The sequence below is a fragment of the Buteo buteo genome, chromosome 16 (genome assembly GCF_964188355.1).
Source record: "Buteo buteo chromosome 16, bButBut1.hap1.1, whole genome shotgun sequence".
NCBI lineage: Eukaryota > Metazoa > Chordata > Aves > Accipitriformes > Accipitridae > Buteo > Buteo buteo.
Window position 1 is genome coordinate 19006280 of NC_134186.1, and position 23726 is coordinate 19030005.

The window sequence follows — 23726 nt, forward strand, 5'->3', positions numbered from 1 at the left end:
AACAACTTATCCACAAAATCACCCAGCTAACAAAAACTGTCTCTGCAGAAATCTTTATTGTGAGGGTTCCTTGTTCACGTATATATGATTGTTGACAGTCTGGGCATCTGAAACACGGAAGGTATATAGGAATCTGTTGTTTTAAAGATTGCCTTTTTTCTTCTAGCCCCCACAGCATCTCTTGGAGAAAGAGCATTGCCAAACTGTTAAATTTAGATATTTCTTAAACTAATTTTAAATCATCATATTCCAAACTGTCACAAAAACATACATAAAACATCACAGTAATGAATGTTAACACTTATGTCCCATGAGATCAAAAATTCTAAGAAAAAAATCAAGATAACCAATTTTAAAACTAGATATAGAATTATATTCTTAAAATTTTAAAATACAATTAAACAAGCATTTATTTATTGTGTAAGTAGAACATAGTTGAGGATATATCGTAAGTTTAAACAGAAAAATCTTATCTGATTTACAGCAGGGTCATTTGTTTACTTTTTTTTTCCCCTTTTCCTGCATAAATAATATATAATAAACTCAGAACATGGTGACACTTCTTTTGACAGACATATGATGCAATTTCATTTTGCTCAACTTTTTTGCTATAGCTGTAAAGTGGCCTCTTAAGAGACTGGCCAAAAAAATTGTGTGTACTGTACATTTAAAGCAGACCAATGTATTCTTAAACTTCATTTCTTTCATGTATTTTAATGAAAGTACACACCCACATCTACACTAAAAATATATATATACAACTCCTGACATAATATAGTAATGAATTTCATAGGTTCTTACAATAAATGAGAATACAGAACTAGAGAGAGCACAAGCGCATATATTTCAACTGTTTGCCTTTCTTCTTGTATCATGAGAAGCATCCATTTAACATATTTGTGACCTAAAGTGATGGGGTAAACTGGAACGTACAATAACCAACTAACTGAACTAACAGCCTCACTTTGTAGTTTATGAGCTTGGTCAATAAAAGTACCTTGATTAATAAATGGATTTGTGCAAGCATTTGAAAAAAAATATCTCACAAAATAATAAAATGACCAAACAAACAAACAAAAATCAGCATTAATCTCCTGACTGATAACCAATAGTTTAGAAAAATTAACTGTGATCAGCACTGTTCATCATCTCTCTGCTATTTGTTTGTTTGCTTGTTTTCTGAGAACAATTTGTTCCTCGGTTTAGCCAAGGGATGTTTATGGCATTAAGCCCAAACTAGAAAAATTCAGACTAATTATTCAAGCACTTTTTAATGAGGAAGGTAACTGACAACTGGAGTTACCTACCAACAGATTAGGCATGATGTCCCTGATCAACAGTCTAGAAAGAGATTTAATAAAATTGAACACTTGTGGGTTTTATACCTCTATTATTAAATAAGGCATTGCTTTGCTTTAAATTGGTGTCCTTTTGCTTTAAAACCCCCTCTACTTTTATAAAAAAGTGTAAGAACAACTGGGCAGTTTGCAGCATTTTATCAAGTACATGATAATGAGATAAGAGTTTGAAAGCTGATATTAGAAAATTTCAAGTATTAAACAAAGAATAATTTTAGTAATAAAATTTGGCATTGTTTCCTCTAAATTGGTGTTGATCAAGAGCAAAAACTTTCTTAAACTATTCTTAAAAATATTTTCTTCATATCCTATACACAGGGTACTGTGGAAAAAAGATTTACACATTCTAATGGAGCAAGCGATGAGCAGTCATGTAGCTCTCCCAGTTCAGTACCCATGCCAGTCTATTTAAGGAGATGTTAAAGGGACTGTAATGAACACTGTGAATCTATGAAAGCATACAATACAGAGCGCACAGGCTTAGCTTAACAACATATGACTGATACCATTTAAAAACTTCATCACAGTCTCCTGCTTCTTCAGTATGCACTACTTAGCAAAACTTAAGCAGGTACAAAGGTGAATATGAAGTAGTCCTATGACATTTTCTGCCCAATGCGTGTTTGCTTTAGAACATAAATACATATTCAGAGTTAAAAATTATGAGTTTCAGATGACATCTTGTAAGGCCAAGAACAGTCTAAGTGTTTAGTTTCCATGCTTAGCATCAAAGAAGTGTAAGAAAGGAATTTCACTGGAGCTATTTTGTGTCCTGGTTTGCCAAAACAGAAGTAGTAACACTGCATGAAACATGACAAAAGCTCAGCCAATCAGAGTGATAGCAAAACCATTAGAAAGTCCTTTGCAACAGGTCCTATTCTTATTGCTTAGTTTTAGTCTTTATATACTTCTTACTGGTGACACCAATAATCTCACATTAAAAACTTGGCACCTGAAAATCAGAACAAATCCCAAAACGCCAAACCAAAAGTAAACTGGTCATTCACGGTTAGCCTTAAGGAAGAACAACAAAAACAGCCACCACCATAATCAGCATGTTAACTGAAATATGTTCAAAACAAACAAATGGTGGTAGATCTTCATGGAACAGTTATTTAACTTAGGAAACTTGTCTGCTACAGAATGGTAGCAATAAAAATGCGTACAGGGTCATAAGACCGGACAAGTTAATGAAATTCACAGAGGTTACTAAACATGCCCCAGGCATATTTGGCTCAGTTGGTTCTTGGACTGTAGAGATAGAGGAGGGACCGCTCATGGACATACTACGTACCTCTGCTGTTTCCTAGACATTCACTCCTAACCATCCAGAGAGACAAAATACTATGCAAGATGTCTTTTCCTTCTGACCCCAAATGATCACTCTTACATTCTTCTAAGCATTTAATGTAATGTATTTGAAGGTATCTTATTTAATGGTATAGCTTCACAATATTATTTAGATTGTACAACAGTATAACTTTTCCAGTATATTACTATATGCAGTGTTCACTGGTAGATAACAGTTTCAAGAACACATTAATTCTCTTTCGATACTTCAATCATACACGCAAAAAGTACTAATGCAGGGTTAATCCTAAATCAGACAGTTTATTAAATACAGGAAAAAAAATTCAATTAAGTGACTACAGATTTATTGTTGATTCCCTTCTTTCTTCTCTCTCTGACTGAACAAACTTTAAGGACACAAAACCCCAAACTTATAAAAATCCAGAACATAAACTGATGTAATTTCATTCATGGTTTCAGGCTTGGCCTCAGGTGCGTGGAATAGAGAAGAAAAATAATTACAGCATCCACATAACAAGCAAATAGCTCTTTGTAGCTATGAATTAATTTCATTTCGTGTAGATTTATGTCTAAGTTAAAAACATTTGTGGATTACCTGGTATCTGATAAGGGTACACACTCCAGGTTTTCCCTGATGTGGCAGTGGACTACAAAAAGTATCTTTCTGCTTCTCCCCCACCCACTTTCATAAAAGCCACTGCAAGTACAAGATCTCTACTGTCAGTCACATTTGGATGACACTGGATGTGTTTAAATGTTGCATGTGGAAAATCAGCACATAAACAGAGATTTTCAGGTAAGCCTCAATTTCAGCTTAAGAAGTTATGTTAAAACTTTTAATAGAAAAATGTGACTGTTTTTGTGCTACTTCAGTGAAAAACTGCAACTCACTTAAAGGCAACAGATGTGGCAGCCAAGAAAACAAACGACAGCAGCCAACTTCACCCATATTAACCTTATCGTTTTTTATTCAACAGATATATTAATTGCTCTGATCTAGCCCTCAAATTTTAAGGCTTTCTCTTGAACTTTTACGAACCTAATTTTACCACAATAATCATATTATTTTAAGATGTCAGCTCTGCTTCTAAATATTGACATTTAACTTAAAAATAACAATCTAGCCAAAATCTTCATTAGGAACTGAAGTAAATTTTTAAAGATGAAAATGACCTACCAATATTGTCATAAAAAATTCTCGCTACTACTGAATGTAGCTGATGTTAAGGGACTTACGCAGCTTGAGAACACATTAGCATTTGCTCCATTGACATGCAGCTAAATTATAGTGCACATCAACCGTAACTATCCTTCCTCTCCTGTCTTTTCACCCCCATCTTCAGAACTTGGACGTGTCCATCTTAATACTTGAATAAGTATGCCCAAATCTGCCATTTATCAAATCTCTCAACACTGAAGGCTCCTAGATAAAGCAACACTGAACTTTCATCCAACTCTCCAAGACTATCAGCTGTCCATGCAGTCTTCACTTACATTGGCTCTGATTCCCTCCAGTTGGACCACTATGTCCTCCTGGGTCTTTGAACCACCTCCGTGGCAGGCAGCTCTGTGAACTGCCTTTGTTAGAGATGCCACTCATTTTCAGCCATAAGGGCAATCCAGGCATGCTGAAGCCAGTGCATTTAGTTTTTAATTAATGCTGAGCAGAGAAAAACTAAGTTTATCTTCATGTCAGACTGAGGAAAATCAATTTAAACTGAGGTACGAGTAGAAAAGTTAGAAAACACAAAGCATTAGATGTAGCTTTATCATTCTGAAAGTAGAAGCTGGCAGGCATTATTTGAAACTCAAAGGAAATAAAATGTGAACAGAAAGTGAAATCAGGATTGTACTTTTATCAATTCATCCAGTCCTAGAGAGAGAACAAACATCCCTCACTACAAAACTTTCACTCTAGTACTTCATTATGATTGTCAAAACCAGATTGCCCTACGCAAAATCTTGCACTGAAATTGTGCCAAGTTCAGCAAGCCCGTTGTTTTTCTACTAACTGCCCAGCAAAGATGATTTAGAGACCATGCATGATTTCTTATTTTAAGAAAAAATATTTGAATTTGCTTTAGTAATCTTGTGCAAATTGCTCATTTGGGACAGATCCCTTTCTCTCCATGTGACTTAGTCTCTGCTGGTCTGATTTGCAGCTGTTTTATTAACAATCAAAGGCCAAAAATCATTCAGCATCAATTAATTTTATTTACTTTTCAGATTACACGAACGCATGTATCCAATAAATTCTAACACATGAACAAAAGTTAAAATAAACTTAGCTGACCGCCTCCAGAAGACAAATCTGCATCCTCCCTACAATCTGCTGTACCAAACTAAAACCACAGGTGAATAGATCTACTTCACGGCTTGTCTATGCACACAGAATTATACCACTGCAGCTAAACTTACACTAGAATAATTATACCAGCATAAAAATCATTATCTCGATTTAATAATTACAAAACAGGATAATAAACTGTAGTAACGCACAGTAGGGATTCTATCAACTGAAAAAGAAAAGGACCAAAGATAGAAAGTTATGCAAAGATCATAAACTTACCAAATAGAGTAACCTCAAGCCTCTATAACAGGTCAGCTCATTCACTCCCTAAATATTACTGACACTTCAGAGTACTTATATGCAATAATAAGTAGTTTGCACTGCACCTTACAGCATTACACAAAATTTACACCACCAGACTCTATTAGATGTTTACCGTTTAATGTACCTCACTTTGAAAATGCCAGAAGGTGCTTATATGCATTATCATCTAAACACACCAAAAGAACTTTGGAACAAAAGTAACCTCATACCCATGCTTTCTACCTTTCAGTCCAGCTTACACAGCCATAGGCCAAAGCGTATTTCTGGAGTAGGCCATTAGGCTACGCAGGCCCAGAAAGATCTGGGAAGTTCAAGGTGATACCATTGCAGTTGCCCTATAAATGCTGAAATTCCATGGGGCAATATTCAATAGCATTAAGTAACTGCTTTCAATGTGTTAATCTTAGCACTGAGGAATGTTAAAGAACTACTGTAATAAGTCTTTAGCAAGAACTGTGCATATGCAAATAGGAATTTCAGAGCTTAGAGTTTACTAAATCTTTCTGAATTTCCCAAAGGCAGCAAACTTGATCCATGGATTCCACCCTTTCAAGCTTACACACCTGATCTAAGGTGAGGAGACTGCAGAGACCTAAGAAACGTAAGAGGAATAAATGGCAAAAATCAAATTACCTTAAGAAAGCTGGTAATTCATACCGTATTTTAACTCAGTCATAATGGTTTTTATATAATATAGAACAGCATATATGGAAGTACACCAAGGCAAAATTTTACACACACAGATTTTTGTTTAATTAAAACACAGTCAAGTAATTCCTTTAAATTGCATATGGGGAAATGCATTGAAAAGATTTTCAATTAATTGCTGAATTGGCATTACTACTGTCTGAAAGTCAGATAAATTATCTGATCTCTACTGACAAGGAAAAGTCTCTGCCTAAAAGATAGTATCCCCTATGCTGTGAGCTGAGACTTGGGGCCAGTGTGTAGACATAGCATAAGAGTAAAGAGGAAAAGGAGACCTTTACCCAAAACAAGCTTCTGCACCCTGCAACAGCATGAGTTCATATTGGGGATGTGTGTGCGAATTCAGGAGCCAGAAGATAAACAGGACAGGAAAAATTACTGCCAGAGTTATTAGGAAGATGGAAATATGCTTTCCTCTGTACAACTGTTCTCACCTTAACTTTAAATTCTGGTCGAGAGAGGATGTTAAAGGTATAAAAGGACATTAAAAATACAAGTCTATTTCTTAGCATACAGAATGGAGGCAATTAGCGGCAACTTTCTCTTTACACAAGAACAGAAAGGAAATAAGGCATTACTTAAATCTCCGTGTGCTATCATAGCATCCATTTTCCAGCAGATTTAGAAAGCTATGATGTAATATACAAGACATTATTTTTAAAACTGGGGGGGGGGGGGGGTAGCCACAAAGATGTGTTTCAGGGCACTTTCAGAAAAAAATGTAACATTTTGGATATTCACAAAAAGTTATTAAACTTAACCTTAAGAACAACATCCTAATATAATATCCAAAGGGGGATCAGATTTCGCACATGCAAAAGGGTACAACTGAACGGAGTGTTCTCATCCTCTGCTAAAACCCAAATGTCAGTGACTCATCAAGCAGCATATGCTTTAATACAGTAGGGTCACCAACTCTTCAGTCCAAGCATAGAAATTAAAACTTTATGGAGCACAAAGTCATTTTGTTGGCAGTTCTCCCCTTGACTCAGGAAATATTTGTGAATGTTGTGAATCTGCCATTTTATGGTTTGGGATTTTTACAATTTCTTTTTCCTCTTTTTGCAGGGAGGCAAAGAGAGGAAGAGAATGTGAATGGCAGGAAATGGGAGACTTGTGAATTATTACTTATGTGCATTTTCCAGAGTGATACATTTAATCTTACCAACTTTGTGATTGCAATGTTTTAACGTACACATGCTTAAGAAAACACAGAAGAATGATACAATCTTGTAATAAGATTGTTATAAACAAATGTTTGGGGTTTTGTGCTGATCTCATTGAGCAGATTTTCTGTAATGCAAGAAATGCAGTTGTACAGGCTCAGTTACTGGCATAAATCATTCTCTAATTTGTTGATGGTGGGGTTGGGGAGAGAGGATGAACTTCTTTCAAAGTGCAAAGCAACATACAATTTGGCCATTAAGTTCCCAAACGACGTGAGTCAACATTTTTTTAAAAGGATTCTATCTATGGTGCTCTTCCAAGCATTGTTAGTATAAATTCTAACTGCATAATTGGTAAGAAGCACAGCTGAAGTCAGTAGAAGCATCTGCTGAGTCAAAAGTATTAAATCAAGTCTTTATATGCTAAGTGGTAACATCCAGAAATTGCTGTTAGAAATAAGAAACTCATTTTAGCAAACAGTGTATACACCACACAGAACTATACATATATGTGTGTGTATGCATTTTTTTGATGGCTAATAAAGTTACACACAGAGTAACTGAGTTTTATGGGTGAATTCCGTAGATGTAAGTTATGATTCTTCTGAATACCCTTTTGGCTGCTCAACAGCTTCTGGCTTCAGTTACCAGAAAAATAAGCTAAGTAGACTATGTTTTGGTTTATAGGGAAAGTTTTTCTTCAAATCAATGAGATTTCAAGCGGATTTCAAATCAATGAGATTTGAAGTCTGCAGCAACAATCAAAATACAGTAATGGGAAAAAACACCCACAAAAAAAAACCCCAAACCCTTCAAGGCACTGTGAGGGAAGAGGAAATAGGGATGTTTTGACTTATTCTCCTCCTAATTCCTGTAGAAGTCAATATGGCATCCAGCTCCATTCACTAGAGCATCTAAACAGCACCTTAAGCCAGACAGAAACATGGATAAGACCAAGCATGTGCTGGAGACATAAAAAGCTGGAAGAAGAAACCACTGCAGTATCTCAGATTTCTTTACACTTTCTATTAGTAGGAATTTGACGTGACGGAGAAATCTTGCACATTGGACTGCTATGAAACATACTAAGGAAGTCTTTAAATGACACCAGATTTACCACTGTTAATTCATTATTAGACTGCCTCTACTAGTTTAGTCACGTTTCAAACTTTAGACTCCTGTTAAGGTCAAACTTTCAAATGCTTCATTTCAATCTCAGATGAGGAACATATCTCCTTATACAGCTTTAACAAATGTTACCGGGACAATTAAGTGACACTAGCATCGTAAAACAGAACAATTCATGAAGGATTACATGGTAAAGCTGTATCACCTGCATTCATTGCACCAAGTGAGTTCTATTCACATATTTAATGGAATATCATGCATTCACTTTCCTTGTGAGTACAGTTATGGAGTCTTAATCAAACTAAATGTAACATCAATCTTTTTGCTATATTATCACAACTTTATGAGAGCTGATCACCAATCAAACTGACCAGAATCCATGAGGATAATAAATTCTGGGTCAGTTCAGAATACAGTACTGCAACAATGCAAAGTATGATTCATAGATGCCAACAAATAAAACAGTATTTTACTTTCTATCCAGGGGTAGGAAGTTGAAAATAGGCCATCAGCTGATTACTAGAGCCTGTGCTTTTCTCTGGAAAATTTGTTATGACATGCAAGTGCCAAGAGATTAAACTGAATCCAGGGCTTTCAGAGATACCAGGGAGAATACTTTTTCCCTGCAGACTATATAGCTTTTACAGTTGCTGTTATTAGTCTTGCACCCTAGGTTATCATGGGTACTGCCTAGATATACTACCCAAGTACAATCTCCTTACTTTGCAGGTGGCGTTTATTTACAAATTATCCTGTAACAAACAGCTGAAGCAGGAATGAAGGAACTGGAATGACAGAAGTAGCTTTCTCAGACCCAGCTTGATCAATTCTGTCAAAAAGGTTCTTGTAGTACTCTGCACGAGGCTCAAAAAAGGTTCAATAGTTATCTTCTAGCATTCACAAGCTGAGAAATTTGTTTGTTTTCACTTTGCACTTTAATTAACCACAGAAACTTCCAAGTGGTTGATTCCAGATTTTTGTGAAGACTATTCTGCCAAACCAAACATCTAATCTGCTCTAACTGAATTCCGGCCAATCTCATATATCATCAAGGTTTACCTGGTGAAGGCTACTGGGAAAAAAGTAACTCTTTTTGGGGGGGGGGGAAATTTAATCTTACTTTTGTCTTCGTGAGTTATATCATTCAGTTAAAAAAAACTGAACTGTATTTAACTGTGAGAAGTACTGTCCAGATTTCATTTCAAGTCCTGGACACTATGTTTCATGGACTGTTTGTTTAATGAGGCATGCATCTGAATGGTTAAATCAATATTACTTTCATAGCCCAATGCTTCATAAGCTTATGTTTCATTACAGATTGTACATGTGCTGAATTCTTGTCTAATGACCATGTAACAGGGCACGTTCAATTATTCTCTTTGGGTTTTAGAAAGAAACAGGAAGTTTGGCTATAAACAATGCAGTCATAGAATAAATTTCACCACAGTAAATTCATCTGAAAAATATGCATTCTTTACAACACAGCCAGGAATGGCATTATGAGAACCAACATCCTGCTGTACTCAATTTTATTTTTTTTTTTAATTTTGTTTTTTTTTATTAATACTTAGGCAATGTAAGAAAAAAACCTTTTAGTTAATACTGCATGTTTTGTGATGAGCATTACTTGAAAGATGTGGATAGTGAATCAAAAGCAGCTGCTAGAAACCACAGGATAAATAACAAGTTTGCTAAATTTAGTATATGTTATGAAATACATAGAGTGGAGGAAGAGTCAGCCATTGCAAACTTTTATCAGCTGGGAAAGAATTACTATAGAATATTTCACTTTTTACTTATAAAATATAGGAAAGATGACAGACATTAAATAATGACAAAACTTTTAATAGGACAATGTCAGTTGATCTACACTAAAATTTAAGACTAAAATACATCTGATTTTTTGTTACATTTCTGCTTTTAACTCCTTTTCATAATCTACAAAAATACCCAGCTAAACTGTAGCATTAATGAAATAAGAACAACTATTGTTCTCTGGCTTCCAATTGTCCCTAGAAAAAGCACAAAATTATTACTACTATGCTGCATCTTTTAATTATTCTACAAATAGGGTAACATTTCAACTCCAGTATTAAATAAACAGAGCACTTGCATTATTAAACCATTTCTTAAAATAATCAATAATGTTACAGTTCTTTACTAAAAAAGCAAAAAAATTACTTTACTTAGCCATCCATTTAATCTTAATAATTTTAATATACTTAATGCCAAGGTTTTACTTACTTTTTAATTTTCATGTGGGAAAGAAAATATTTCAAAACCTAACAATGATGGTTGGCAATTAGAGATTGGATTAGGTTTTCCCTAGGTTCTAGCTTCTTAAGATTCCAAGTATTATGTCATAGCAGAGATTCTGTGAAGTACTTTACATCAAATGGGAAACAAAATGTCTATTTTTGAAAGACTGAGGTTGCCCAAAAATAATTAAATACACGTTTAAAAACAAACACTGCCAAGTAGCTGACACCCAAAATCTGACCTACCTAAAAAACAGAAGAACTATTCTATCAGTTCTAAAATCTTGCCATTTACACCCACACAGATCTTGCCAATAAATGCACTTACAGAAATATGTATATACATTATAGCACACTTGTACACATTTGTCCTGTGCTGGCCTGATAAAGTTGGCCAGCAGAGGGAGCAGAAGTTAATAAACCTTTTTCCTAGAACAAAGCTGAGAATCATTCATGCTATGTCAAATACGGAAGTAAATGAAAGGAACACCATATTGGCTGTCCCATTAAAAAAAACGTGGTGGAGAAAAAGAAATTCTATGAAAGGTTTTTGGCTAGGGTTTTTTTGTTGGTTTTTATCTGTTTTGAAAAACAGAAACAAGTACATCGAGCTTACTTACCTTTGTGCAAAACATGCATTTCTGTGTGACAGAACAATACAACCTTACCAGGAACAGCAAAATATTTTCTAAAGTTGTCCTCTATAACATTAATCTATTGTTCCTAGGCACCTTTTTCTGCATTTTTGTTACTTATTGTAAAGTTTGTACCTGCAGGTTAATCTCTGCTTCATAGAAAGTTAAGCAGGAACAGTAGTGCCTCTCTGAGTCTATATCAGTCAAAACCACCACAAAGAACGTTGGCTGTTTTCTCTCTTTCGAAAGCTGCCATCCTCCAGGCTGGCAAAACTAATGAAACAAACAAACAAAAAAAGAGACATGTAGTTAAGCAGTAATATCAATTGTTTTAAAAAATATAACAGAATGTTATCTGAAACAAGAAGCTCATTTCATTTAAACTGAACATATGCAGGGTTGCAAAATTTGGAGAAAATGGGGAAAACCCAATAGGCTTTGGAGTTGGTCAGACTGATGTAAATCTAGCTCTACAGACATCAAGGGAGCTACAACTCTACGAACTGAAGATGTGTTCCTTCGAATTCAATATTCAAGATCATCTTTGCAGGGTTTAACAGGCAACAACAGGAATAAATTTACATATTATGCAGGTTTCATTTGGATAACAGGTTGGAATTTGAAGCTAAAATTCTTATGTATCTACATTTTTAATTTCTCCACTTATTTCTACACTAAATCTATCTAATCAAACATAGACATTCTACTTATATCTACTTGCAAAATTATTCAATACTTACTCCTACAAAAGACTATTTATAGAGCAATATTTTTCATCCATTTATTGATTACCACTATAAACTTCATTGTGGGCATCTGAAATTTTTAAGAGGTCATACCATAGCAGGGGTATAAGTTTTGCCACCCCTGTGAAAAATATGTTCAGGTTTCATGACTTCCTAAGTCTCAAGGACAAAGAAAATCACTTGCTTCTCGGACTCAAAGAGGCTGCAGTTCTCCAAATACTTCATGTGTACTTGGAATACTACATGTTTCCAAGCTCTTGCACAAATGAGCAGACTAAATATGTGCAATACTTAAAATACACCTCAACCCTACGTCCCTTCAGTATTTGTTCCTTCAAGCTGACCAGGGCCATGACAGTGCAAGTCACCAGAACCGAAGACAGAAATTCTGACCTCAGAAGAGAGATGCACAAGCAGCATGAACAAAGAGAGAACTACAGAAAAGTGTACAGTTTTTCTTCTTTTTTTAAATGACTGGAGTACAATGTTGGTTAATAACTTGTTCCCAGTAATGGAAGAGTGTGCTGCAATTCAGAAATCAGTTTGCTGAAGATTCTTGAGATGGCCTTTATGGAATTTTGTATTCACTGTTTCTCTTACTTAAGGCTGAAGTTACATACACAAAAAATTCACAAGTACATGTTATTAGCAAAATTATAAACTTAGAATTTACATGGGGCAAAGGTAATAGCCCCTGTATGTATTAGAAATTTAAATAATAATAATTCTAGAATTGTTAAACAATGCAGATACCAAAGGAACCAGAGAGATAAGTCAAAAATCTCATTTTTCCAGCAACTGCTTCTTTCCCCTGGACAGCTGCTAAAAACTGAAAGAGCATGAAGAATAAGTTATAAACAAATATTTACTACGATTCATCTTCAGAACCACTACAATAAAACCTGGGTAGCCTTAGGTGAACAGCAGTTAAAACTCTGCCTCTGATACACAGTTTATTTTATGATCCTGGGAAAATCTTCAAAACCAAAGTTTTCTCATGTTACATTCTTCAAATTCTAGATAGTCAGCTTAACACTTCTGAGTCTGTATCCTTAGAAGTGCTAAGCACCCCCTCTTGCATCTGAGAATAACTGTTCTGAACATCAAAAAGTACTCTGAGAAAAGAAATCCTAGTCATTCCAAGCTAAGCATCCAGTATTAGTCCATGATTTTGATAATACTGGCCTAATCTCCTTTTGGTTTTCATCCCATGTCAGTTAAAAATAAGAAGATGCCATTATTAATCTCGCAGAACTGCTATAAAGATAATGTAATATCATCAATATATACAGACATTATAACCAAAGCATCATTAAAAAGTTTGATAATAAGATCATTAGAGTTCTATATGTATTTCAGAGTTTAGATGGTGTGTGGTAAACGAAGCCTGGAATCCATAGCACAAATAAGATAACCCCCCAAAAAATCTGAATAGTTATTTGTTCAATGAGTATGAGCCAAAACACAAAGAATGCAGTAAGATTCTGTTAAAAAATAAGACCTCTCCATGGTATACCATTAAAACTGCATCATCCATACAAGGTAGATCAGCTTAAGGTTGCTCATGCAGTCCTAGCTCTGGCAGTTCTTAAGCTCTGAACACTTGAGTTTTCAACCTTAACACTCTTTCAGGTCTGCCAAGTCTACCAGTTCTGATAGGAGATCCGTGCTGGTGACATTACCCTTTAGCTTTACGGGTAATCTCCCATCTCACACTTGTAAGTAGCAATCTATCAGATTTCTGAGTATCTGGCATTCCTGGACAAAGGACCATTCCGCATGCACCAAACACCACCCAACTAAAAGTACAGAACAGCTTGTATATCCAAGTAATCCACAATGTATTCTGCACCCAACTGATAAATACGTGAGCTTGGGATGTGTGGCTTGTGCATAGCCAGTTTTCACACGATACACACCAAATCTACCAATTTTGAACTTTGAGGTATTGGTACGTTCATTTTGAATATACTTTTTGTATTTATTTTAAAATAAAATAAATTTTAAAATAATTCTTTTTATTGTAATAAGCCATTATTAGCAGGTCTACTGCATAAAATTTATACCAACATCTGCCCTATAAACTGGCAAATGCACAGGAAAACCAAAAGCTAAATTTTTACCTATCAGAAGTGACTGTTGATCTGGGCAGGCTGCTCCCAATAGCAATCTCTCAATCTTTATGCATGTCTAAACCCTACTCAGGTCAGTGAGAAATCTTCCTGATTTCAAAATGATCTTGTGCATAACATATGCTTTCTAGATTTAAGTATTTTACTAGAAAACAACAATTAGTGATTGTTAAAGAAAACAGCTGAAGTAGAGTACACCTACTGGCTACACAGAGAATTTGTTATTTCAAATAAACTGGAAGAGATTTATAAATATAGAGATTGAGGATAAAGACAACATGCTCCTCCAAGAAATTAAACAATGAATGATTCTCAGCTTCCTTAAAATAAGGTAATAAGTGTAATATTTGAAATCCAAACAACATTGAGAAGAACTTTCCACATTAGTATAAATACAAGCTACTATCCAGTATGATTACCAGCACAGTCTGGCCACTAAGAACAGGAAAATGTTTCCTTACCAAACCAGATGCTACACCAAAACAGAAAAAAGCACCACTGTGAATATAATTCAAAGGTCATGTGCTTCTTCAGTAAACAAGAAAAAAAAAACAGAAGTTTAAAAATGAACACACTCCCATATCGTTTCACTTATTTGCCAGAATTCTTGGAACCAGAACATAGCTTCTATCAAAGACAAGGAAAATTAGAAAGAATCAGATGGTCCAACTCACTATATATAGAAAAAAGCCTCTAATGGTGGCAAGTGCTTCAAATCGACTCCACATTACAACTGATTGCCTTCTAAAATCTGGTGCAAATATCCAGAAGTTGCGCTGAAGAATATGTAACAGATCTTTTATTCAAGGTGCTAAAATGACATTTCAAGCATTGTTTGAAACTGCAGGTGCCCACTGAAGCAAAGAACTTTCTCTTAATTATTCCCACAAATGCTTTCAGACTAAACAAGAAAACAGACATTTAAAAGTAACACAGAGCATTTTCAAATAGTGTGGCTGGGTTTGCCACCTTTAAAAATTTTGTATGTCATCACCACAAGACTTCTCTCTGGAGTCTAGATGTGACTAATAAATGTTTAAAAGTGACATTTGTTTCTTCTAGGTTTTATAAGCCAAAACCATAATCTTTGCTCGATTCGTAAATTTGTTCCTTCTTTCCTATCTAAAGCCATAGCTGTACTCCTACTCCTTGCCTTGTCCTTCTCTAGTAAAATAAATAATTTGCATAAATCAGCATATATCTTAGATATACTGTATACAGCTTTGGTGTCTGGAATCACAGAATCATAGAATGTCTTGAACTGGGAAAGACCAATGAGGATCGAGTCCAATTCCTGACTCCACACAGGGCAACCTCAAAGTTAAATCATGTATCTAACAGCGTTGTCCAAATGCTTCTTGAATATGGACAGGCTTGAGGCCTTGACCACTTCCCTGGGGAGCACTCTAAGGTCTGTTGAAAAATTGAAGAATATATAAAAATAGTCACAATTTCTATTAAAGCACTGGAGGAATTAGGATGGAGGAAGAAGGCCCAATGGATACTGTGGAAGCGAAGACTACATACTATTATTATACTGAACAGTAATTATATAGTGTTCAAGTTTCATTAGAGAAAAATTATCCTTACCATGGCAGAGCTATATTATCTGTCGTCCATATCTATAAATCAGAAATTACTCATTTGCTGAATTGCATGTTAGAACTTTGTCATTTACCTCTGGGCTTGCACCCCTAGCACAACCAAGTCCATAAAAAAAACATCGAACCAATATTCTAGTTGGGTCTGTGCAGCTACAGACTGCTCTCTCTGCACTTTACATTGTTTTCTGTATCAACTATCTGGTCAGCTTTCCATCAGAAATCCACTACCCCTGATGGCACTACCGAAGTAGAAAGAGGAAAAAACTTGTTCAGAAAATTTATGACATGATACATTCTTTGCAAGCCATCTGTTGAAAGCATTTTTCGAAGAGTTTACACGGAAGACAAGGTCTGTGATATACCATTACAGAACCCTGCACTTAAATAATTAAATAATTATATTTAAAATATATTCTCACCCTATATATTTTCTTCAAAATATATTTGTGCACTTGTTTCTTGTTAAATAAAATCCAAAGCTATCTGGATGCACATAAAATAGAAAACATTTGAACTGTATTGACAAGACTTGAATTAAATGATCCCAAAATGACTTTAGAATTTAAAACATCTGACACAGATATCCACCCTCCTTTCTAGTTTAACTCTTTCACCAAACATTTGATTGTCCCTTGGATGACTCTGGGCATAAAGTTTCATTTTATTAAGTCTGCTTCTGTAGACTTTCTCTTACTTTTCAAATAACTGTGCTTTGTGTTCAACATGTATCATCATCATCTTTTCTACAATCCTCCCTGAAAATAAAGAACCATGTTCTGGACATTATGTGAAGGAAGTTTGTTTCATCTGGACTTGCATGACCTAGCACCAGCTGCTCAGTATTTCACCATTTCACCATTCGCTTAAGTATGGAATTTTGGCAAAGGGAACTTTCTTTTTCAGATGCATACCTCTACTTAAAACTAAAGAAAACAACTGCAATGCTTACTGGCGTAATAAAAAAGCAATGTTATTAAGCTGTAAATCTGAGGAAATGCTTGAAACTTTAGGGATATCTCTAAATGTAAACAGAATACAAAATATACGCTGAATTTTATAACATCTTCCTGCTTTTCAACATCTTGTATCTAAGAAACTGCATATTTATCCTTAGCCTATTCTAAAATAAAACTAGTGCACTTAAAGTATACTCCAAATTATTTCCAGGTAAAAGCCTGTTTCAAGTGTTGTAGAAGATTCTGATGACCAACTGCAAACAATTAAACTCAGCCATAAAGAAAAAAATGGCTTTTAACCATAAAAGAAATATAAAGGCCTTTTCTACCCTGGAATGCACTGAAATACAGAGTTCCCCAAGATGAACCTTTACACGGTCACCTTGTGGCACCTGTGAACTGCCGGAACCTGCTGCCAGGATCTCCCACAAAGGTGCATGCAAACCAGCTGCCCACCTCTCCCACCCAGTCCAGTCAGAGGCTGGTGGGGTGCTGAAGCCAGAAAAGAGGTGAAGAAGCCAACATTAATGTATTTCAGTAATTCCAGGCTTTCTAACCTATGACACCAAAGAGACAGAGGAAAGGCAAAAGGAGTGTGAATACGCAGTGTTCATTTGAAATCAAGGAACTGCTTTCTCCCCTTACCAATCCCAAAAAGCACACTTAGGTGCCTGCACATGCTGGTGTTATTGGATACTACCTGTCCCTTAGCCTCTCACACCTGACATTGGTTGAAATATTTTAGGGAATCACGTTAGCAGTGGCAGGAGGGTTGTTTGTGACTACAGGTGACATTACTGTCCAAGAAGAGTTACAGGTGAGTCATCTTTCTCCTCCTTGCCTGGGACAGACTCTCCCCATGTACTGGGAACATTTCTACCTCAGTTGCCAGTCAAAGTAAAAACCATGTCAAAAAAGACACTAAGAAACACTTGCCCTCAGACAAAAGATCTTCAACCACATTCTTGGGCTTCCTAAGGCTGAAAGATCTCTCACTGGCACTAACCCTGCACAAGTGACAGATGAGGTACGCTCTAATTTGAACTACAGATTAAAGTGAGCCTCAATAATTAGATACTCAAGCTTGTCACAGAGACCCTGCAGCAAAAGTCCAACAAAAGAAGAAAAATTAAAATATTTGGGAACATCTCAACTAAAATCAGCTAATTCATCCTCCAAAGCCAGAGAGATGGAGAAGTCTTTTACTGAAGGTCATCAAGAACTAGGTTAACCTCCCCCCCACACTAGTAAATATATAAGGCTGGCTATACATCTACACATGCACATGAAAAAAATCAGTTTCAAGTTCATTGCTTTGCTTTTTTAAAACCTCGTAACACTGTGTAATTTTAAATGCCTTTCCACAATGAACTGCTACGCTACAAACCCAAACTTATAACAAGCATTTCTACAAGGACTGTATTCCTGGTTTGTCTTCTGAAAATATATTTGAACTGGCTTTTAGAAAGAAAACTATACCCATCAAGAAACCAGTTTCTTTTTCTGCTTTCAGAACACTTAATATCTCCATCCCAGTGGTTTATTTAAAAAAAAATAAAAATCTGGCAAACAATTTTCTGACTATTTCTGAACAAAACCAACCTAGACTACAGATGTGGTGACTTACAACTAACTATTGTACACTAACGCCTTTATTTCAGAAACAGCACGGGATTAATTATGACATTCTGAATGGGGTTTTCTTCTCAGAACGAACTTCTGACATCTATTGTAATTGTGTTTAGTAAGAAAGTGAAATTAGTGTCCTTGTGCTTGGACTTTTTATTCATTTATTTAAACCATGCTCTCTCCTCTTGTTTTCAGCCAAGTACCCATCAAGATAATCTTATGGCAATTTAAAAATTCTGAGACCCTTGGACCCAGAACTGTTTTGTACCAGCACCCCCAACAAAACCCAACCCACCCACCACGCTCTGGTCTATCTCAGGCAAAGAGAGTGAGACAGCTGTGGACAGTAACCAGAAATTCTCAGATGCACGTCAATATGTTAAACCAAATACAAATACATTAGGGGTCTGAAGCAGATATTTTATGTCAGAGAATTTTATATTTTTTTTAGCATACATTGTAAACTTCATCAAAAAGTTAGTAAGTCATAAATTTAAACTCTCAGGACTTAAAACTGAAATTCAGGAACACATAGCCTGCCTCCAAAATTTCTCTTACCAATAAATGCTTGTTAGTCAGGAATAATTGCTGCCAATGACACCATCGGTCAAAAGAATAATGAGAAGTCCGGATTCTAAATATTCAACATGAAAGCCAAAAAGACAGTTCCGATGCAGCAATAATTTCAAGTAAGGCATGACTTTAGTAAATTATACTTCAGTCTGGAGAATACAGGTCTATAGCGAATGAATTGTGATTGATTATGACAGAAAAAAGACAGTATGGGTGGAAAATATCTGATATTTAGAATATTCCTGAAGCAACACTGAAAGAAGGACACTGAAAAAGAGTATCATTATCAAAGAAATTCATTCTTTGTATTAAATGTTTGTGGTTTAATTTTCAGCACAAAATGGATAAAGAAGCATCTTTGTCCCTCTTAACCTATTCAACCAACCACTGCTCAGGAGTGGTTTCCTAAATGCATTGTGACACTTTCTAAGACAATGATTAATTTGGTTTAGTTTTTTTTCTATTTTTACTGACCACTGTCTATACACTTCAGGAGACCGGCAGTCATTTGAGGTATATAAGGCTAGAAAAAGTTTCCATTTAGAAACATAAATGAGCATTTTATACATATTTATCAGTCAAGCATGAAATATTAACCTTGCCTAATGCACTCTTTTCTCTTCCTCCCTCTCCCCTGCCTTCTTTCTCTCTCATTCTCTTTGACAGTAGTAGCACTGTGTTACAACAGCAGCCATAAACTTTTTCAAGTCTTTAATGACTTCCCAACTCATTTTCTAGATAATGCTATAAACTATCTTTCAAAAGATATACAGCATGTACAAGTGTAATTATTGCATCGGTTGAATGTCCAAAATAAAAATACGGCAGGATAATTAACGTACATGGCTCAACAATTAGAATTGGCACACAGTAAGCTATTTATACAACCATAAATTTTGATTTGCCATTTTAATGCTTAAATATTCCTCCAGAGAAACTGGTCAATGTTATATAAAATACTACTGTAATACATAAAGTCCTCATTATCTTATTTTTTATAGCTTACACCTGTACAATCAGATACTAAATGACACTGTTAATACCATATCCAGCCTTGCTACCATGTTTGAAGATATATTCTGTTGCTCTCTAGCAATGGTAAAAAGAAGTGCAAGCAGACTTGTGCTATGATTTTGGCATTCATTATCTTTTAACTCCTTGGAATATATCTGCCAGAGAAGGGTTCAAAGACTCAACACTTAGAGAAAAAGTGCATGGGTGTGGGTATCTGTGGTAATGCAGTGTATACTAAAAAGAACGTTGATCTGAATTGACAGAGGCCTAGCAACTAAAAGGCCTGTGACTGCTGCAGCAAAACAGACTCAGAGATTTCAGAGAGATGCCAACAGCCTCAAGATGACAAAATACAGAACAGGAAGCCTTAAAATATGCAAATTAATTAAAAAGTCAGAATTTGCTCTTAAAATAGACAGCAGAATTTAGACTAGAACAAACCACAAAAAGGGTAATATATACCTTAAAACCCCTGAATAAAATGTACTTGGTGCCAACAAATTGATAATCGATTTCTTTTTGAAATATATCCCTTCATAATGCAACCCTCAAACTCACTTGGAGTTCCAAAAAGTGCCTGGGAGGAGCAGCAGAACAAATGACAAGAAACCAGATCAATACAAGCAGCAGGCTGCAAGTTAGCAAATGTAATACTGAGAAGGGATATATGCTTCTAGATCTGGCTCTCAGGGAGTTTGTGCCAAAGCTCCCATGTCTTATATAAAACCTCCATGTTTTGGGGTAGGTCATACTCAACCTGCACAGGATTCAGGTAACTTCTGAATCTTGCCTTGCCCGATACCTTCGCTCCATGGACTGAAACAAACAGGTTTCCTGAGACCAGATCTAAGTCTCCTGGTCTAACCATTCTCTAGAAATAATGCCAGCAAAATGGTGGTGCCACCTATCACAGTGAATTATCATTATCTCTTTTAATCATTTTGCACATCATACACCAAGTTAAAATACATTAATCTACCTTAATGTGTCCTACTCTTTTATTTTCAAATCCAAATCCTATTATAACTCAGTGTGCCTCCAAGATCCAGAACACAGACAACACACCCCAAGCAATTTTCTGCCAGTTTAGCCCTGAGGGAACCTGTCCCTCCCAGTGTCAACACTTACATCTAATAAGGGGAAATTAAGGGGACAGAGGAGGGGATGGTTGGCATTGGGAAGGGGTTTTCGGAAAGGCTGGGGAAGTTTAAATGGGTTGGCAGTCACCTAGCCCAGCATGAGCCCCTCTAGCAATGGGAACAGTAGAAGGCCTGAAAAGAGAGCGTGTCCACGACATCCTACAACCTGTCACCTTGCCAAATGCACACTTGCAGCAACCACTCCCACCAGCCACTGCATTATACCTCACACTGCCTGCTCACCATCGCCCTCAAGTTGACCGGAGATGCAAGGGACAGAGATAACTACAACAGTTTACTGCACCAAAAGCTTTATTCAGCTAAGAGAACTTAAATTAAAAATAAGCAAAGGAAATTACAGGAAGGGTAGTATGTTTCTGGTCTGTTCATTTTGGAAATTTAACAATACTTCTTACATGCCCTGTGTTATTATTTCCCACTTATGGTCACAATCAATTTCCCCTATTGCAGGTGTGAGTTTCCATAAAGAAACAGAAGAGAAAGTACATAAACATAGGAAAATAAAATGTGGCTAAAAATCTCACAAAGAAACATCTTCTCATGTGAGTGAAAGCCTAGACTAGGACCTGAAATAAAAAAGTTTACTGGATTGCAATATGAATGTATCCCATTAATGAAGTTCTGTACACTGGCTGCTACTACTGAATTTTACATTTCCACAGCATTAATGAAGAAAAATATGAAATGCATTTCCTGTCAGCACTCTCACCAAAAACACAGTAAAATAAGTAGCATGAAAAGACAGCTGAAAAGTTCGGTGCTTTCCATTGAGTTTCAGTTTCCTGTGCAGAAAAATGGGATCAAAACCATGACCCATACTTGTCCTCTCTTCCCACAAAATGGAGGCCTATATTATAATCCGTGGGCATTACTACTGGTCTATATTACAGGATGTCTTTAACAGGTGTTGTAAGAGAAACACTCGTATGAGAGTTTGCCAGGCAAAAGCTCCAGTATGAACAAAAAGGCTTTGTGCCACTGCAGATGCTTTCACATGCACTGCTGGCATGCCAGCAAACAGCTGTTTTGATGAATAGACTGTATTTCCTCCAGGTAGGTTTGCAGAATTTAGCAGTTTCTGAACAAAGAAGATAATAAGAGATTCTAAAATCTGTCAAAATGAAACTTAGAGAGGTTTCGCATTGAGAAAGTTTGTACTTGTTAAGTTCCTATCTAATCATGGTAACTGCTTTTCCCTTTTGGCATTTCTGCAGACTCCATGTTTAGAAGACATCTTAAACTTAAGTTTTGCATAATCACCAGAAGACTGCAACTTGTATGTTCTCCGTTCTCGACCATGTGATAATTAAAACAGAGCAAAGTAAAGCATTAGAAGTTTTTATGGGGAGCATATTTCTGTCATGTTACTGGAATAAAAAAAAAAATAAAAAAAAGAATTTAGAAGAGAGAATGTGAGAACCTCTGATAAAATCCAACATTTTCAAACAGATTGGTTCAGGTAACTTTCATGTAAGAGAAAAGAACTGACGACTTCTCCACTAAAGTTAATATTCCACAAGTTTTCCAAAAGGGGGAAATCCCAGGGAACTGGAGACTGCAGACATTACTCGTATGATTTAAAAGGGTAAAAAGAACATCCATAGGAAATTAGAGACTGATTAGTACAGCATAGTTTCCATGGATTAAAAGACTAGCTTGCTGACAGACTGGAAAAGATAACCGTTAGCAGAGATGCACATCAGTGAAGCCACCTCTGCTGAAGAAGCATTATACAATTCCCCACCCTCCTCCCAGCTAAAAAGCCTCATCCTTTCCCATGTGTCATTACTGGGCACTCACAGAACTACTAAGAAAATCACTTTAGAACATGGTGTAGAGAATGCAGAAGATAGTTTTCCACATAAGGAAAAAATAAAAAACCAAAACCAACAAAAAACCCCCCGCAAAACTGGGGCTGGAAAACAACTGTCATATCATCAGTTTAAAAGAGCTCAGCTTTTTTAGTTTATTGCAGAGAAAGTTGAGAAGCATGTTATAGAGTAGCCATATGTAGATAAGGTGTTTGCTAGTGAAGGGATTTCAGGTAAGAGTGTTCCAGATTCGGTGTACTAAGACATCAAGTCATCATCATAAAAATTCAAACCTCAAAGTAAGATGTCACTGTCTAGTCAGTTAAGAGGATAGAAAACTGGAACACGTTATCAGGGTAAGCATTAGGCCCCCGTCAGTTGAGGCTGGAGTCTTTCAAGTAAAATTGAACAGCTTTTGGAAGAAATTATTCACTCCATGTGTGTCAGTGCAAGTCAGACCAGACTGTTGTGGGACCTGGAAATCTGTACATGAAACCTCGTTCTTTCCTTTTCAGGGCCTGAACATGCTCACAACACTTGAAGCTCTACATTATGATGTGTTTATAATCACATCTCATACTTCAGAGCTTCAGCGATTCAAGCGTGGAGATTTTGACAGGATTTCCATCTGAATACCTAAACGGACATCTGAGTTTTTGCGAGAACCAGTGGCAGCAATCCAGCACTTCATGGGGCTGGCAGGTACTGCAGAGAAGTCTGGCTGGCCTGTCTTGCTTATGTGACTAAATGTCGTATGCCAAACCAAGGCCGGAGAAGGAGTCTTCTACCAAATCAAGCTGAGAGGGATTCAGGGATTTCTTTTGCTTGTTCACTTTCCTCAGTAGCACATGGCATGTTGGTATCATCAGTGCAAACAATTCTCTTAAGCTCAGGAGATGCTTCGCTTACCCTAATCGCAAGAA

At 36.2% G+C, this 23726-nt stretch overlaps 1 protein-coding gene across 7 annotated transcripts in view; it reads right to left on the reverse strand.

Moving 5' to 3' along the window:
* The window catches only part of SBF2 (SET binding factor 2), a 283574-nt gene that overhangs the window by 158754 nt on the left and 101094 nt on the right, over positions 1-23726 (reverse strand). For all 7 annotated transcript variants that reach the window (XM_075048066.1, XM_075048070.1, XM_075048067.1 and 4 more), the window contains exon 3: positions 11314-11451. In XM_075048066.1, the coding sequence (XP_074904167.1) occupies positions 11314-11451 (138 nt within the window). The remainder of the gene's footprint in view (positions 1-11313; positions 11452-23726) is intronic.